This window comes from Equus caballus, chromosome 4 (genome assembly GCF_041296265.1).
Source record: "Equus caballus isolate H_3958 breed thoroughbred chromosome 4, TB-T2T, whole genome shotgun sequence".
Taxonomy (NCBI): domain Eukaryota; kingdom Metazoa; phylum Chordata; class Mammalia; order Perissodactyla; family Equidae; genus Equus; species Equus caballus.
The window spans coordinates 62,484,553-62,502,006 of NC_091687.1; the positions used below are offsets into that span (position 1 = coordinate 62,484,553).

A 17,454-nucleotide genomic window follows, 5' to 3' on the forward strand; every position below is an offset into this window, starting at 1 on the left:
ACGAGGGATGTAGGGGGTAGGGGAATCTCAGAAACTGAAGGCTAACTTTGGTGCCTCTGTGCGTTTTTCTGGGGAGATGTTCACTGGATATGCAAAAAGGCCATGACTCCCAAGAGGTTAAAACTGGCTGGGCAACCCTGGTGAGTTTTGCCCCTTTCCAGATGGGTGCTCAGGACCTCAGTGGATTGTGATGCTCAAAGAGAGATGACTTTGCCTCTTTGGGTTTCCAGAATCAGCTGCTGCAGTGACATTCCTGCTATTTTGGAACTCAGGCCCTGAAGGCTCTTCCCACCTGCTCCAACCTCCCTCCAGGCCCCTGCGCAATCCCCGCCAGCTTCTGATCCTGGCCTTAAAGCGGGGCAAAGCCTGGAGGCCTTCTCCGGGACATGTCTCCAAATGGTTTTGGGCCATTTTTTTCTTTACTCTCCTTCATGTCCAAAGTGAGTAGGGAGAGGTTAGTTGCTCGCACCCCCTCTCCCCTTCTCCTAACCCCTGTGGATTCCTCTGGGACTGAGGAGGAGGAGAAAAGGCCTTGGCAAAAACCACATGTTTTTAGAAAGGCTCAGAATGCAATGCCTGGCACTTTCTAATAGCTCCAGTTGTTGTGAGTGGACTTGAACCTAGAGGGATGGGGGTTGAGTCCTTTATTTATACATGAGCCTCCTCTCTGTGCTTCAGATAAATCAGCTACAAAATAGGGATGATTGGTAATATCTTCCTCAGGCCTGTTGTGAGGATGCAACGAGCTAATGCAGGCGAAATGCTTAGAACAGTGACTGCTCTTATCACGTGGGGTTCCCAGAATTCCAGAGGGGATTCCTCTGCTTTCCTGGGAAATCATGGGAGAGCATAGGCAGGGTGAGGACAGTCCAGGTGTGTGCTCTCTGGGCCTTCTGCCTCTGAGGGCAGACAGGCACCCTCTTCGAGAGGTGCCTGGACCCACCTAGTTCCCAGAAAGGGCCAGGGGTTTGTAGAGGATTGCCTTATGGAGAGTTAAGGTATTGCTGGGTGTTGAGGCATCTCTTCAGGGGGAGGCACAGGGCCTTGGGAGGAGCACTGCTCCAGGATCTGACACTCAGCCAGGCCATTTGAGTCAAGACCACTGGTAACCCTATCACTGTAGGAGAAAAGGCACTGTGGCTTGTTGAGGCCTTTTAAAGGAGTGTTCTGTGGTTAAATAAGAAATGAGCATCGAGGCACTTTGTAATGGAAGCAAATTTCAGGAGTAATGGCAAAGGAAAAACCCATACCACCTCTGCTAGGGTTGGGGAGGGGGCTGTCTGGACCTTTGGGTTCTCCAGTGTTGGGGGATTGCTGGTTGACCTGAACATGGGCCCTTCCAGTTGGTGGCTTGAGGCAGGGGCAAGCCTTGAGCTTAGGGAGGTCCTTGGGGCTCCAGTCCTGTCCTACATCCTCCAGCTCTGGGGTGGGCAGGAGGTGGGTGTAGGGATATGGGCTACCCAGGCGGTAGTTGGTGGTTGAGGGTGGGGAAGCCACTGGGCTCAGGGCTCAGCCTCTAGGAGGACACTGCACAGGTGTAGTGGCAAGAGCGGACACAGGGCTGGCTTCGTCGGAGGACCTGAGGAGCAGGAGGTGGCAGGGTCCAGAAAGCAGTCAGTTTCCTGTCCCAGGCACCTGGCCCTTTGCTCGGAGAGAAGAGGGCACTTGTCCAAACCAGAGTTCCAGAAGCCGCAGGTTCTGCCTGCCTGAAGGAGAAACTGTTTCTGTGGTGCCTGCAGCTGGCCTGCACCACCACCGACTCCCCCTGATGGGTGGGTGAGAAGGTGGGGGAAGTGGTCCCAGAGTGATAGCCCGGCCTCCGGGAAGCCCGACCTCTGGGTGTCTGAGATCCAGCGGACCTTTCTCCCGGAGGGGTGCACCCTGCGGTGCCTCTCAGCTCTGGGTTCCCAGACGGGCGTCGGCAGACGCCACCGATGAGAGGGAGACCGACCGCCAGAAGTCCCCTCACCCACCACGATCCCGCCGCGGAGATCCAGCCTCGCGGAAACTTCGACGGCCCCGGCCCTCGCCACAGCTTGGAAGATGACCGACTGAGAGCCCAAGATCAATATCCACGACAGCCGGGCGATGCTTATTGTTTAAACAGAAGCTCCCTTTGTTCTTACGTTTTACCAAAATGAGAAGCAAGAACAATTTTTTCCTGATCAAAATTTTTCTGGCACACAAGCGGCCAAATCATCTCACGAAACCCCGTGCCCCTGTCTCAGATGTCCTCGCCCTTTCCTCTCTGCCAGGATGCGTGCTTGCGGCTGGGAGGCCCCGCATCTGGCTGGAGAAGGTACTCAGGGTCCCAGACCATCGTACCACCGCGGGATCTGCTGGCCACTGAGGCGTTCCTTACCCCCTGCCGCCGCTCTCCGGAGCGGGGTTTTCTTGGCAAGGAAAGCGGCCCCAGTGGATCAGGGCGTCTGGTAGCCCAGGCCCTGTTTCCGATTCCGTTTAACACAACCGGAGCATCTTATCTCAGCGTGGCCTCCCCGGGGTTCCCATCCACCCCCCGGCCCAGCCCAGCCTGGCGGAAGCAGAGCCGGGAGCTTTTGAAGTCCGGAGAATTTCAATTCAAGAGGAGCCGGCTGGACCTAAACGCGTCAGCCCAGCGGGGGAGGGGACAGCAGGACCGCGGGGGGAGGAGGTCCTCCCCTCTGAGGGAGGTGAGAAGCAGTAGGGGCCTGGGCCGGACCCCACTTAGGCTGCTATCATCGCCTCTCCGCTTTTACGAGGTTGTCCAGGCCTTGTGGGAGCGAGCTTCGCTCCCTCTGCGAATTTACCTTCCTTCTCGAGCGGTGTCGGGGATAACCTACACGATACGGTAATAACCAAGCTATTAAAATACCCCACCCCATAAACAAACAAAAAAAGAAACAGTGTTCTTATCCAGTCCTCTTCTGTTTTCTTCTTCCTTTTGTTAAAAATCTGACCTCTTTCCCTCTGATGTTAACGAAAGGATGCTTTTGGAAGAAGTGACATTCGTTTAAAAAACAGTTTTTTTCCTCCTGCGCCAGGGGGTGTCGTAGACTCCTAAAGACCTGGGAAATTGAGGCTGCTTTGAAAGGGCTGAGGGGCCGGGAGAGGGGTAGGGTGGGAGTCGGGCTGAGCGGGGGCGTCCCTGAAGCTTCAGATCTGTAGCCCAGAGGAGGCAGCCCCTCTCCCGGAGAGGCCGAGCCCCGGCTTTAGCCTCCTTCCGCCCCGGGAGGCAAGGGGAAGCCCCACTCGGTTGGGCCGAACCCAGGAAGGAGACGTAACTGGCAGGTCTTGATTTCTCAATCCTCCTCCGCTTTCATCTCGCAGGGAAAACCCAGAGGACAAGAGGATCAAACGCAGAGCACTCTCATTGAATGCAAAGCTGGGGGCGGGGCGGAGGAGCCTGGAGTCCCTCTGTGGACCCGGCCCCACGGAGGTGAGCGCAGCGGGGCGGCTGTGAGAAGGTGGCAGGGTTGGGGGGGGGGAGGAGAAGGTGGGCGAGACCCAGGCCCAGTGCGGGAAGGGCCCAGCCGAGGGTGGGCGACCGTGGCAGCTCTAACGCAGACGCTGGGGGCTGGACTTTTATAGGAAGGAGAGAGAAGCCAGGTGCTCCCTCAAGTTCTGGCTGCTGGCTGGGAAGGGCAGGGCTGACAGGGTCCTAGATCAGCTCTGCACTGCAGCAAAAGGCTCTGGGATACCCTCAACCACTCCTCTCGCCTTTAAAATATTCCCCAGGGTTTTTGGGTTAACAGTACTCAGCAGATGGTGGTTCTGAGCATCCCAGGAAGTGGAGACGATTATGTGGACATTACCTTCAGGATCCTCCTGCCCTCCCCCCTCCCCCAGGAGAGGTTGATGAGCATCTTCTTATGAAATAGGGAGACAAGTGGAAAGCAGGAGTCAGACGGGAACTTTCATCTCTCCCTGAACCCCTAGCTTTTTCTGCCACTCCATAAGCCCACAGATGGGAAGACTGAGGCAGAGGGACAGGGAGAAGAGTAGAGAAAGAGAAAAAGGAGGAGGACAGAAAGGTAGGCGATAGAGAGAAGGCAGAAAATACAATGATAGAGGGATTTTTCTTTAGAAAAGTGGAAATTGAGGCTTTATCTTGGGACACGGAGAAGGAGGAGGGTACAGGGCAGCCATTTGCACCTCGCTGCTTAGAGCTGGAAGCTCTGGGGAGGGGACTGGCAATGAAAGGAGAGTTGCATGGGTGGCAAAGCAGAGGAACGCCTGGCTTCCTGCTCTCAGCAAAGTGGGGAGAGACCCAGCCAACCTGCCTGGCACCGACACACTTGTTCAGACCTGGCAAGGGGTCAGTTCCCCATGGTTTCTATTCCACCTTCCCTGGAAGAAGACCCGAGAGGAAGCCTGCGGCTGCTCCCAAAGACTTCAAGCACTACAACACCCTCCCCCCCGCCCCCACCCTGTCATAGAGTTTCCCCTCTGTCCTCAAAGGTTTATGAGGGCCCCCAATCATTTGCTCTTTCAGGGCATTTTCAGTGACTTCTCTCTCTTCTACCCCCAGTGCCACCCACTTTTGGAGCAGGAGATGGAAGCCCTTGGGCTGGCCCTGTGGGAGAACCCCGAGTCAAACCACTGTTAACCCCATTGCCACGTGCCGATAGGGCACCTTCCACCCCTGCTCCAAGTTTCCGGGCGAGAAGAGCGCCTTCTCCCAGCTCGGAGCACCGGCGCTGCCGCTGTAGGGGTCGCTTTTGTTTGCGCCTCTTCACTCGCATAACCTGTTTCCGGGGGAATTCGTTAACTCTCAACGAATACCTTAAAATACCAGCAAGAAAAGAAAAAAGACCACTCTCAGAACCTCTCCCCACCCTACATACCTGAAGTGCAGGCGAGGCCCGAGCAAATGGGAAAGCGATTTCTTCTATGAATAGCCACCTGGAGGTCAAACCGGGCTGTGGAAAGCTAAGGCCACCTACATGGGGAGTAGGGAATAAAAACAAATCAGAGAACATTTTGAGTCTGCAGCCAAGGCGGGTCTTTAAAGAAAAAATATTAAGGCATTTATCTTTTCCCCTTAGGGAAGAAAAAGAGCAAAGTTTTCTTTTGGTTCCCAGGAGAAAGGAGACAGCTGGGGGTAGGGGGTGGGAGGAGGAAGAGAGAGGAAAAGATACCCCAGGCTCAAGCTCTCCAGACAACTTGGGGGGGAGGGAGTATGTTTTTCGGTAGCTTGTAAAAAGACTTTGGAGCCCCTACGAGGTTAGCTCACCAGGGACAGGCAGTCGTAATAAAGACAAGAGAAGCCAGGCTTGCGAGTCGGCCTTCACACTTCTAAAATGCAGTTATGGATTCTCTCATCAGCGTTAGATCAAGGTACCAAGTTAAGAAAACAAAAGTCAAAACAACAATAAAAAAAAAAAATCAAAAGCGTATTCAATTACCGAGTCCCGCAGCCCCTGCGGAACTCGCCTTGCGCGTTAAGCTCTCTTTTCTTTCTGCGAAATTCCATTTGCATCCCCTCTGCCTGGATGTCTCCCTCTCTCAGTGTGTGTGTGTCTCTCTGTTTTCACACTCTCCTCCCCATTCGAGCGAGGCCCACACCTGGCGCATCACTGCCGAGCCATTAGCTGCGGGTCTCCTTTCATCTTCGCTGTGGCAGACGTTTCTATTTATCCACTTGCGCTCGCCGAGTGGCGTCAGCAGCGGTACTGTAATGACGATTGCAGCAGGAGAATGACAGCTTAGAAAGAAGAGGGCAATGGGGCTTCCTCCCAGAGGCGGTGCGGCGCAGAGGAGCGCTCGCCTCACAAGGTGACCCCAGCTCCCCACCGCCACCAACGCCGTCACCGTCGACATCGTGCTCCGGCCTCTTCGCGCCCGCCCAGTCGCCTGGTCTCTCTTTCTCCCTCCCGCAGGCAGGATCTGTCGGACCGCCAGGGACCCAAGAAACCGGGGGCTAGGAGCTCATTTGGGGCTTCCGCCTCCCCCCCGGAGAGCCCCGGGATGGAGAGCAGAAAGGACATGGTTATGTTTCTGGATGGGGGTCAGCTTGGCACTCTGGTTGGCAAGAGGGTCTCCAATTTGTCCGAAGCCGAGCCGCCCGAGAAGATGGTGCCCCATGGCTGTTTGAGCCCGCGGGCAGGTCCTCCGGCCGCCCGGGAGCGCGGCGGGGGAGGCCCGGAGGAGGAGCCGGTCGATGGACTATCAGGCAGCGCTGCGGGACCGGGTGCCGAGCCGCGGGCAGCTGGGGCCGCCGTGCTCGGGCCCGGACCTCCGGCCCCCTCTGCCGATAATCTCTCGGGCCAGGGGCAACCCAGCAGCTCGGACACTGAATCGGATTTCTATGAAGAAATCGAGGTGAGCTGCACCCCGGACTGCGCCACGGGGAACGCCGAGTACCAGCACAGCAAAGGTAGCCGCCGCTCCCCTCCTCTCCCGGGGCCTCCCACCGCGCCCACCTTTCACTTCAGCTCTGGAGGGGAGGAAGACACTCCTTGCCCCCAGGGCAGGGAGGCTGGGGGGACCCACAGGAGCAACTATCCCTGCTATCTGTACCCTCGTGAGGGTCTCCTTCTGTGCTCTGGCCTTGGCGGGACTGAGGGTGACAGCTGTGCTTTGCTGGGAGGAGGGAGACGCAAGCTCTGGGCTTGAGGTAGATTTAAAGTGCACCCCAACCCTCCGGAGTTTTGTGGTACTGCTTCAACTGCTCCAGGAAGACACCTTCCCCCGGCGTGGGCTAGATCAAACGCGGGTCCGGGCAGTTAGTGGCTGGCGGGGTGCAAGGCGCTTCCAGGCGCGGAAGCCCGGAGTCCATAAAGGACCGTAAAACTGCGGTGGACTCGGCCGCCGGGGTGCTGCGGCCCTCCGACCAGTTTGCACGTCGGTCAGAGGTCCAAATTACCTTGTCACTTCCCGGGCTCGGTGGCGCCAGGTCGGAAATGGTCCCAATGATCTAATTGCCTTTGGTCTCCGGTTGCATTTGAAAAGGCAGAGCTCTGGCCCTCCCCCCTTCCCCTTTCCTTCCCAGTCCCACTTCTCCACCCAAAGGAAAAGGAGCTGCAGGGGGCCGAGCCCCAACCTTCCCTGGGTTAGGCGGGGGGGGGGGGGGGGGGGGGGGGGGGGGGGGAGGGGGGGAAGAGGGAGGGTTGTCATACTGCTTTAACTGGAGAACCCCTCCCTGACCAGGGGCTGGTATGGGGAGGGGGGCAGTGAATGGCCAGGAAGGGAGTCTCCCTGAGAGGGGTGGAATTCTAGGAGGGAGAGCCCACCATTAGACACTCCTCCACACAGCTGTGAGGTCCGTTTCACCCACCTGGTATGGAAGAAAAACCACCCCGTGACCTTGGCAGTCAACACCTTGTTGAGCACCCACATCCACCCATTACCATCTTATCTACTCAAGCCAGACCCCTAACCATAGCATGCCCTCAGAATAACCCACACTCCACTCAAATATACTATGGTCATAGGGTACTCATACCTACACTCCTATGCCATTCCTGCAACACGTGCAACCTAGTATACATTTCCACACCTGCCCTGGCAGCCTGGCACACAAAAAAGCAAGGAAACTCAGTTCATGCCCAGCATTCTACATTGCACTAAGACCAAGAGTTCACAACACTCCAGTAGGAAGGCGCATCCCAACTCACTCGCCTGTCAGATATGCACATTCTTGCCTGCTCCTGCCAATGGTGGAGAGAAAGCTCAGAGGGGCTGTATCTCGCCTGTGACCCAGGGCAGGTGGCTAGGGTGGCTGAGGCTTCTGTCCCCAGCAGGCCTTAGGCAGGCCTCCCAAACAACAGCCTGGCCAGGCCTAATAGCTGCTATGTCCTCACCAGAATGGTGAGCCCGTATCATCTCTTTGTGGGTTCTGAAGTCTGGGTGCCCCAGCAGAGGTAAAGACTGAGCCTACTGGGGGAGGGAGGTGCCATTCTACCCCTCTTCCACACACACACCCTGGGTCTACAGCCCCACATCAGCAGCGTTTGTGTCTGTTGTGTGTTCTGTGTGTGTGTCTTCTCTGGGCTCCCTGCACAGGGCCCGGCTCCGAGGCACTGACTAGCAGTCCCAACGGTGGCAGCGAGGCCCCCAAGAGCAATGGCGGCGGCGGCTCGCAGGGCACCTTGGCCTGCAGCGCCAGTGACCAGATGCGACGTTACCGTACTGCCTTCACCCGGGAGCAGATTGCACGGCTGGAGAAGGAATTCTACAGGGAGAACTACGTCTCCAGGCCTCGGAGATGCGAGCTGGCGGCTGCCCTAAACCTGCCAGAAACCACCATCAAGGTATGAGCTCCCACAGGGACAGGCCCTGTGCCTACTCAGCAGGAAGTAAAGACCAACTGCCCACTCCCTAAATCTCCAGCCAGGAATGGGGCCTGGGGTCTCCTTGTCCACAAGGCAGCTAGGCTGAAGGTGTCCAGGCCTGGTGCAGGTGCCAGGTGCATGCAGATTTACCTTCCGCACAGTTCCTAGCTGGGCACTGCTGCCATGTGGTTGACTCTGTCCCTTTCCTAGCCAAATAAACAGCACAGATGGGGTCCTTGTGCGGGTGACAAGGAAGTGCCCAGGGGGAATGGGAGGGGTTTCTCGGGAAAACGATGCCTGCTGCCTCAGACCAGTGGAGTGCCTAGTCCCTCCACTACTTGCAGCTCACAGCCGGTTCTGGCACTCCAGGGGGTCCTGGCCGAGTAGGCAGAGGGGAGGAGGGACAGAGATTGGAGCCGCTCCCTGAACCTCTCCTGGAGGGATGCTAGCTCCAGGAGGTGGTTGTGGGAACTGCTCCCACCCCGAGGTTCTCTGCTTTGGCTCTTCGCTGCCCTGGGGGCATCGGAGGCACCCAGCATCGTCTCCTGCAGCTGGGTAGGACTTCTGGGCTCTGCTCACAGGCCGAGCGCAGCGGCCAAACCTGCTCCTCTGCTCCCCGGCAGGTGTGGTTCCAGAACCGGCGCATGAAGGACAAGCGGCAGCGGCTGGCCATGACGTGGCCGCACCCGGCCGACCCCGCCTTCTACACGTACATGATGAGCCACGCGGCGGCCGCCGGCGGCCTGCCCTACCCCTTCCCGTCGCACCTGCCCCTGCCATATTACTCGCCCGTGGGCCTGGGCGCCGCGTCCGCCGCCTCGGCCGCCGCCTCGCCCTTCAGCGGCCCGCTGCGCCCGCTCGATACCTTCCGCGTGCTCTCGCAGCCCTACCCGCGGCCCGAACTGCTGTGCGCCTTCCGCCACCCGCCGCTCTACCCGGGCCCGGCGCACGGACTGGGCGCCTCGGCCGGCGGGCCCTGCTCCTGCCTCGCCTGCCACAGCGGCCCCGCCAACGGGCTGGCGCCCCGCGCCGCCGCCGCCGCCTCGGACTTCACCTGTGCCTCCACCTCCCGCTCGGACTCCTTCCTCACCTTCGCGCCCTCCGTGCTCAGCAAGGCCTCCTCCGTCGCGCTGGACCAGCGGGAGGAGGTGCCCCTCACCAGATAAGGGGCCGCCCGCGGGCTGCCGGCTCCAGGACGCCCGTGGGGGCCCCCCCCCCCCGGGGATTCAGCCAGCGCCCCTCTCCGCCCCCAGGGCACCGAGGGGAAAGAAGAGGGTCGCAAAGAACCAACGGGACTCGGCTTCGAGGATGGGACGCCCGGGAAGCGGCCCTGGCTGGCGCGTTTGGGGAGCAGGAGTGGGGATGGGGAGTCCGAGGCTGAGAGACCTTCCTCTGGGGCGGCCCCTCTTTGCCGTTCTTCACCGGACCCACTGCCCCTGAACGGGGTTGAGGCCATGGCTCCAAAGCTAAACAAACTTAGCAGCAACAGCAACCAATACCCAGTCCCTCAGCACCCCCACTCCCCCACAGCACACCCCTCCCTCACTCGGACCCCTCCCCTCTGCCAAGGCCAAGCCCTAGCCCTGGAAAGCGAAATTGCTGTGTCTTTGAACAAAGTGCTGTGTATGCAGAGGAGGTAGAGATTAATCTTTGCCAGCTTTTCCAAGGCATGGCACGGGCTTGTGGATGGCAACGTACCAGCCATCTAGGGGAGAGAGAGAGATGATTTACTACCACGGAGAATCCTGCCCCTAACCTGGGGGCTCCCTCGCCTACCTGGAGCCTCAGTTACACAACATCTTCTGGTTCTGGCATCTACCGGCACCTGATCTCTCTCCTCTCTCCTAGCTTCTTGATATCTCTCCAGTCGCAACTCCACCCCCATCCCCCCTACCCCAATCACCCCTACCAGCATGGCAACTTTTTGTTTAACATTGGCAGGGAGATTGCAGACACCCCAGGGTCCCGGTCGGCTTCTACCAAGCCTCTTCTCCCTGGGCCCAACACACACCCTGATTAGCAAGTGATGTGTGTGAGGAGGGTTTGTGAATGTTGAATGTATAATAATGATCACCGTGCGGCCGGCTGTGGAGCCCAGAGCTGAGCTGTTAACAAGGCGCCCAGGGAAGAGCTTAGGGAGTGGGGACCTTATCTCCCTCACTAAGTATCTGGCAGCAAATTAGAGGCTATTTCCAGCCTTTGCTTGATCACCTTCTCTTCACCAGGAGCTTTCTGGCCCTTCCCTTCACATTTGGCATTTTACATCCTTCTTCCTCTCATTTTCCTCCTAAGCTGCCACTGGGGCTTGATTTTCAGATACCAGTGGGAGCCTTCTGCCCTTTCTGGGGAACTTGTCTTTCTCCTTCACCGGGGTTTGTTTGGGAGCCACTCTCAAACTCTCACACCCACACTCATTCTTGCAGCCAGTTTTTGAGGGATGAGAGAACTTGTACCCCTCAATGCCAGCTTCACCCTGACTGCGAGGGAGAGGTTCTTCCTGTAGGGAGTGCATTTGGTTTTCCTTTGAAGTCCAAAGAATTTGCTGTTATAATTTGTTAACCATATTGCAATAAAGCTGGACTTGATTCTCACTTTACCCTTTATCATTGTTTTGGCAGCAGGCGATACATTGAATCGTTCTGAATTGCTAGTTCAGTCACCATAGGCCTGGGCAGGAAAGGAACCAAAAGATGGACCACAGACAGCTTCCTAAGCCTCTGGTGGGCATTGGCAGGCTCCAAATGGCTATTGCACAGAAGTGGAGAAGGCAGGCTCTGAGCTGCTCTGGGGTACATGTTTTGTTAATTCTGTGCATGCTGGGAGCCTTCTGTGGCTAAACTGACCCAGCAGAGTGCCGACCCACCTGGGAGCTCACCCCATGATGGTTCCTTCTCCAATTGCCCCAATCCTTTGAGGAAAGGGGATCCTGGACTGTAGTCTCTGTGGATCCTACCTCCACCCCAAGGCAAGGTGGAGAGAATGGGTAGGTGGGGGTGGAGCTTAAGCCCTGCAGAGAGCTGGGTTTGCTGGTCAAGATCTGTCTACATCTTAGGGTGTGGGGAGAGGAGGCTGAAGGACTCCTGAGTTGGGATGAGAGGGTCTGAATAATCCTTAAACTGGAAGTCATCATTAAGGATGGAATTCTGGGCTGGTCAGGGCAAGGGGACAGATAGTGCTCAGCAGCCACCTCACCTGAATCCTCTGTCCTCATATAAGAGGTACTGTGGCTGCTCTGAAGTCCTGCTCAAGCAGAGGAGAGATGAGTGCCCTCAGCAGGCTGGGAACTCAGGGTTGCATGGACTCCAAGGGTCCTCTGCCGGTGTATCCTGGGCAGATGGGGAGTCCTCAGTTGGCCTCCATCCCTTCTTGGGTTCCAGAGCAAACCTGCCTGCACACGGTGACCCCTGCCCTCCCAAGCAAAGCCATGTGCTGGGGTTTCCAGCATCCTCCCCACTACTCCCTCACCACCCCCTGCCCAGCGCAGCTCCCACTGCAGCTGGGAAGCTCCTGGTGCCAAACCCCGGCAAATTTCCCCATTGCTTCGCATCGGGCCAAGATTGCTTGCGACAGGTAAATGGGCTGCGGGTTGCCGTAATGCCAGGCGTATTTTCAGTTAATAGGGAGGGAAAATGAGGTGTCTGCAGCGATATTGGAAAGTACAAGATCGATGATCCGGCCTCGTGTCCAATCAGCAGCCTTTAATTGACTGTATTTTCTGGGTAATTGAGCCTCTCTTCCTCCAAATTGAAGTGGAAGATATAACAATACATCTTGCCAGGAGGAATTACTCATTACTTCATAATGAAATTTCCCTTTTGCCAAGGTTTGCGGTTTGGCACTAGGCGCCACTTCTCTCATCCCCTCCTCCACCGCAGCACCTAAAAACAGGCTTTGCCTACCGGCACCTGGCAACCACATCTGGTCTGATACCTCCACTTTGGTGGTGGTGGTGGGGAGGGTGGGAGATGGCCATGAAGTGGGCACTGTCCCTCCACAGCCTCAGTCTCTTCATCTGTAAAATGAGAAGGCTGAACAAGGCAACAGGGCTGACATGGTATTACTGTTTTCGTTTTTCAATTTTCTGAGCGCCTCTTCTTAGCTTTGCCCCATCTCAGTCCCATTTTGCAGGTGGGAAAACGGAGGCTCCGGGTCTCACACAACTGTTAGTGGCCCTTGCAGCTATGAGCTCCAGGCCCGGGCTTCACCTCCCTTGCCCTGGGCCTTCGTGGGGCCCAGAGTCTGTGGTCATCCCTCGAGAAGCTGACATCTCACTCCCGAAGCACATTTCCCCCCGGGCTCCTCAAACTATTCGAAACCCAGGGGAGCCTGGAGCGCACGCGAGCGCTCAGTGCCGGGCGCCCAGCCCGCCGGGCAAGACCAGCCGCCCGGCAGCCTGAGTGCGCGCCCAGCGCGGGCCGTCGCCTGCTTGTTAGCGAGTGATTGATTGCCTTATTAAAGCGTGTTCTTGTAAGTGTGACCAAACTGATTGCATTGCATATGTTTGGGATAATGCTCATTTTAAACAACAGGATAAAGAGGATGAGCTCGGCAGAGCCTCCGAAGACGAAATGATTCCAGCCAGCAGCTCCCTAACTCTGGCATTAAATTGTCCAGTTACATAGCAAATCGCTTGGTTCCTCCACCCTTGTCCCCATTTTTTTTTTTTTCTGGCCTGCAGTTTGATCCCATCTCCCAATGTAGTCTGCCCCACGAAAGGTTTCTCTCGTTGACTCTATTGGCTCTGCCTTTCCAGCAGCCAACCCTGCGCCCGCACACCCCAGCCATCGAGTCCCCCGCGCCCATCCCAGGCAGAGGGAGAAGTGATTCAGAGTGCACCCTCTCACTCTAGGCCTCCGAGGGGGACATGGGCCTAGCGGGTCACTGCCAACGGGAGCTTAGGTCCCCCGCCGCAAGTCGCGTGTCTCCCCGCCCTAGCCTCAGCCCTTACGCGAAAGTTTAAAAGGTTCTTTTGTTCGCCAGTCTTCTCCCGCTCGGTTGCTTCCATTATTCCCCAGTCGAAGAAACACCCGCCGCCATATGTCGGCCGAAGAGCGTGGGTGTCACGGTGCACAGTTGTCGAGGATGGCCAGGCTGGATGGCATTCTCAAAGTGGGAAGAGCTTTTTTTTTTTTTTTTTTTTTTTTTTCCCATCTTAGCATCCTCTCCATGCACCGTCACTCCGGAGTGAGAGACGGAGGAGTAGGAATCAGTGAGTGGGGGCAGGGAAAGGAGGTTGGGGCAAAAAAAATGGGATTTCTTCTAATTACTTCACCCTCAAACAATCGTTGTGGCCAGGGTCTATTTCTGTGCCTTTTCCCTGACAAAGAAATCCTTAGCCGGCCTCCACCCACTCCAGTCGACTTGCGCGGGAGTCAAACTGCTGGCAGATTGAACTTCCTAAGGGACACCTTTGGGATCCCCAAGAATTCTGATTTGTTCAAGATGATGATGGTCATCAGGACAAGTCAGAAACGATGCCACTCTTCGGGGTGTCATTTGTAAGTGCAATCGCACAGATTCGTTTGCAAGACCCAGCGAAAACACCTCTGGATAAGTGACGCGATCCAAACGGCAAATTTCTTCCATCATTCAGCTCCTCCCTGGCTCTGCGGGGGCAGGCACATCAGACTGTATTAGGGCGAAACTAAAGCCCAGCTCACCATTTGTGCCGGCTTGCGGGACTCCAAAATGTTGACCCTGGTGGGGGGGATGGGGGAAGCCTACACAAAACGCGTGCTGCCGCCTACAAAGCAAATAGAAACATAAAGTCATTTCCAAAATCGCCTTCTCAGCAAATAAGTACGTGATATTTTGAGCAGGAGCAGGAGAGAAAGATTGCCACTTAAAAATAACATGAAGGCATTAAGTAATTATTTAAAACAAGGCTGTTTAGAAAAATATTTGTATTTATTGCAGCTGCTCAATTGGCCTCGTTAAAGTCGGCAAGCATTTAAATTGTGTTACAATCTCATTTAAATCCCGCTCGGTTCCAGCAGGCTGAAGAGCTTGAATAGACCAATCACTTCATAATGATGATGAATGAGAAATTAATTCAGATACAAGCAAGACAATTTAGGCCTTCATCTGTTTAAATAGCCTTCCAATATTATTCGCGATCTCGGGTCACAGATTGAATCAATTGTCCAATCTTGGGAAAGTCATATCCTTGCATCTTCATCGAGATTATTTATAGCGCAGTGAGGGCTGCTGAAAGGTATACGCTGTTAACAGGGACAATTACTTAAAGGCAAGCGTTTATAAAATGGAAAACAAATGCCGGGTTAGTAACAAATAGGATCAAACGCGGCCATTCCAATCTGGCTCCTCGAGGGAAGGGAGTGGGCGCGCTCCCGGCGGGATGAGGGGCGCTCCGGGCTCGGCCTCGGGCCTCCCCACGGCCCAGGTGAGGCCCGGTCTTCCAAGCGCGCCAGCCTGCGCCCAGGCTGCGGTGGCGAGGCGGGGCCACCTTCGCCCTCGCCCTCTTCGGGTGGGCGGGAAACTACTGCAAGGCCCTCCAGCCCCGGCCAGAGGTGAGGCTTCCGCCTCTCCGGCGCAGCGGCGGCCCGGTGTGGCCCGGGCCCGATGTGGGATTCCGAGGAACGGCGCCCGGCGGACGCGGAACCCGGGGCGTTCCACTTTGTGCTGGGGGCTCGGCCTCTTTGCGGAGGTCAGGAGGCCTTGCTGCGCGCACGGGGCGGGGGTGCTGACGGCTTCTGGACTCCGGAGGCTTAGCCTCCTCTTAAACTGGGCCTCCTTCTACGCCAACGGCGGGGAAGGGCCCCCACTGCCACAGGGCCCCTCGCCCTTGCTGTCCCGGGGCCGGAAGCGTGCCTGGGGTCGTTTCACGTCCTTCCGAACCTGGGGAACCTGGGCCCATCCTCCGGCGGGCTTCTCCGGGGGTCCTCCGGCCTGTGAACAGCGTCCAGTTCTCCAAGGAAGAGCCGTTTCCTTCCCCCATCGAAGTGTCCCTCCCCGTAACCTGAAATACCCCCTCCCGGTGAGGCCGGTTCCCCTTCGTCGTTCCCCTCCAGCAGGCGTCCGGGTGCCTCGCTAGGGCCAATGCAGCCCAGGCGGCCATGACGACTTCGAGGCGACATGTGGCTCCCTAAAGTGTCTACTTGCCCTCCCTCAGCCCGGTTAGGCGAAGAACCCGAACAGAGTGCCCGGGGAGGTGGGTTTGTTTTTCCCGGAATCTGTACAGGCGCGCTTGGGCGTAACTATGCCTCGTCTACACCTGCTCTGTTTGTGCGCGGGTCCAGGGGAGAGGGACGCTTTCTAGGCGGCGCTCTTTGGGGACATAAGTGAGTTGGGCTCGGGACAGAGAAGCAGGAAAGATCGTTTGATGTGCCAAGCCTGGAGCAAGAGAGTAGAGCGAGAGGCTCCCAGGAAACCCACAGCGGAGTCCACGCGGTACAGCGCACGAGCGACTCCCGTCCGCGTGGAGGTGTTTTTTTTTTTTTTTTCTTTCCTCTGTATTTCTGTGTTTTTGAAACAAAAGCCCAACTAATGGATTCCTGGCACTCTGAGGACCCACTCCCGGGAGCGACTTTGATGTATTGCTGTCCAATTAGTGCCTTTAATTGGTGTCCTCAGGGACGGGCCGGCCGGGAGCTGGGACACAGCCTCCTCTCGCCTCTCCTGCACACTGGAAAGGTAAAATTTATAACGCACTGTACCAATCCCTTGGGAGAGCGAGCGAGGGAGGGAGGCAGGGAAGGCAGGGAGAGAAACAGCTCCGTCTTGCAGAGCCCGGACCCTCCAGCCGCGGGGGTCGTGGGTAAGGATCCCGATTACCCTATTTCTACTCAGTTTCCTGACTCCCTCTCGGGGCTGGCGGGAGGACTCGAGCGGCTGAGTCGCTGAAGATTACGAATTCGCTCGCAGAAAGGCCAAGGGAGCGCGCATTGTCTGTAGAAGCCCACCCCATGTGGTCTCTCATCTCGTTAATAATGGCTGTTTGTTAACAAGGATGCGGAGGTTAAATAATCCGGGTAGAAGATTAAACACGCCTCATCGAGGCACTGGGAGCCGAGTCGCACGGAGACCTGCGCCGAAGCCGCCCAGCTCGCTGGAGCCTGGAGGAAGGTGGGAATAACAGCCTGCGAGGAGCCTTGGGGTGGAGGAGGAGGGACGGTCTAGGCCGCCTTTACAGGGTGTTCCCGGATAAAGTCAGCGCAGGCTCAACGCCTTGACCGCCTTGACCGTGTTGAATAGAAAATCCATATGGGCGCCAGCCCCAATGAAGTGTGGATGTCAAACCCTGCCAGTAGTCTGCTGGAGATCAGAAACGGAGGCCCCCGTCTGAATCCAGGGTCCCTCTTTGAGGAGAGGTGGCTACCTGCTGCCTCCCAGGCCTTGCAAAGTCATACCTCTGGGAAGTAAGGGGCATTTGTGCCCACATGGGAACAACACTGGATTGAAAGACAAGATGAGGCTTCTAGCTTGGGCTGTGCCCCTAAATAGCTGTGTAATCTGTATTACATCATTTTCCTAGCTTCGTTTTCCTACTGTAAAGATAGACAGGAGATAGGGCTTGACATAGATGATGTACAATATTTCTTTTTCTGTCCTCCAGCTCTCACCAGAGTTGGGAAACTGGGCTTCTTATCAGATACTCTGTCTCCATGCAGCCTTGAAGCATTCAGTCAAAGAGGAATTTATTTAGCAAATATTTGAGGGCCTACTGTGTGCCAGTCACTGTGCAGTGTATATTTTTTAACTGTGAGAGCAGAATATCAATTTGTATAACCCTGTGTGTGTCATTCCCAAATATAATATTTTGTAAGGAAGACAAGGGAGAAGGAACTTGAGGGACAGAGTAGAATAAAATGTGTGTGAATGTGTAGGATAAACTGTAGAGTGAAGGGAAAAGGAATCAGTACAAGAAGAATAGAAGTTGTTGAGATGGCAAGGTAGTCCGTGAAGATAAATACTGCGGTAGCTCCTTGATAGAGAGTTTGTTTGGGGAGGCAGAAAGCAGGTCCTCTCATGGAGTCCTAGTGATTCGACAGTGAACAAAAGGTGAAGGATGCCCTAATTTGACTGGAGAGATCCATGACTTATGCATCTAATATTACCGAGATTCTATTTATCTATTGTTTCAACAGAGTTCCATTATTTAGTTAGTACCCAAAACACGTCACTCTTGAAATCCACCAAACAGGGACTGAGCTGCTAGGCTGGGACTCTTCAAGCTTCT

General features: G+C 56.2%; 1 protein-coding gene across 5 annotated transcripts in view; it reads left to right on the top strand.

The window, feature by feature from the left end:
* Positions 1 to 10,846, top strand: part of EVX1 (even-skipped homeobox 1) — a 44,456-nt gene extending 33,610 nt beyond the window's left edge. For all 5 annotated transcript variants that reach the window (XM_070264716.1, XM_070264720.1, XM_070264718.1 and 2 more), the window contains 4 exons: positions 3,310 to 3,418; positions 5,862 to 6,358; positions 7,987 to 8,234; positions 8,879 to 10,846. In XM_070264716.1, coding sequence (XP_070120817.1) covers positions 3,357 to 3,418; positions 5,862 to 6,358; positions 7,987 to 8,234; positions 8,879 to 9,421 — 1,350 coding nt within the window. In that variant the 5' untranslated portion in view covers positions 3,310 to 3,356 and the 3' untranslated portion in view covers positions 9,422 to 10,846. The remainder of the gene's footprint in view (positions 1 to 3,309; positions 3,419 to 5,861; positions 6,359 to 7,986; positions 8,235 to 8,878) is intronic.
* The last annotated feature ends 6,608 nt before the right edge of the window (positions 10,847 to 17,454 follow it).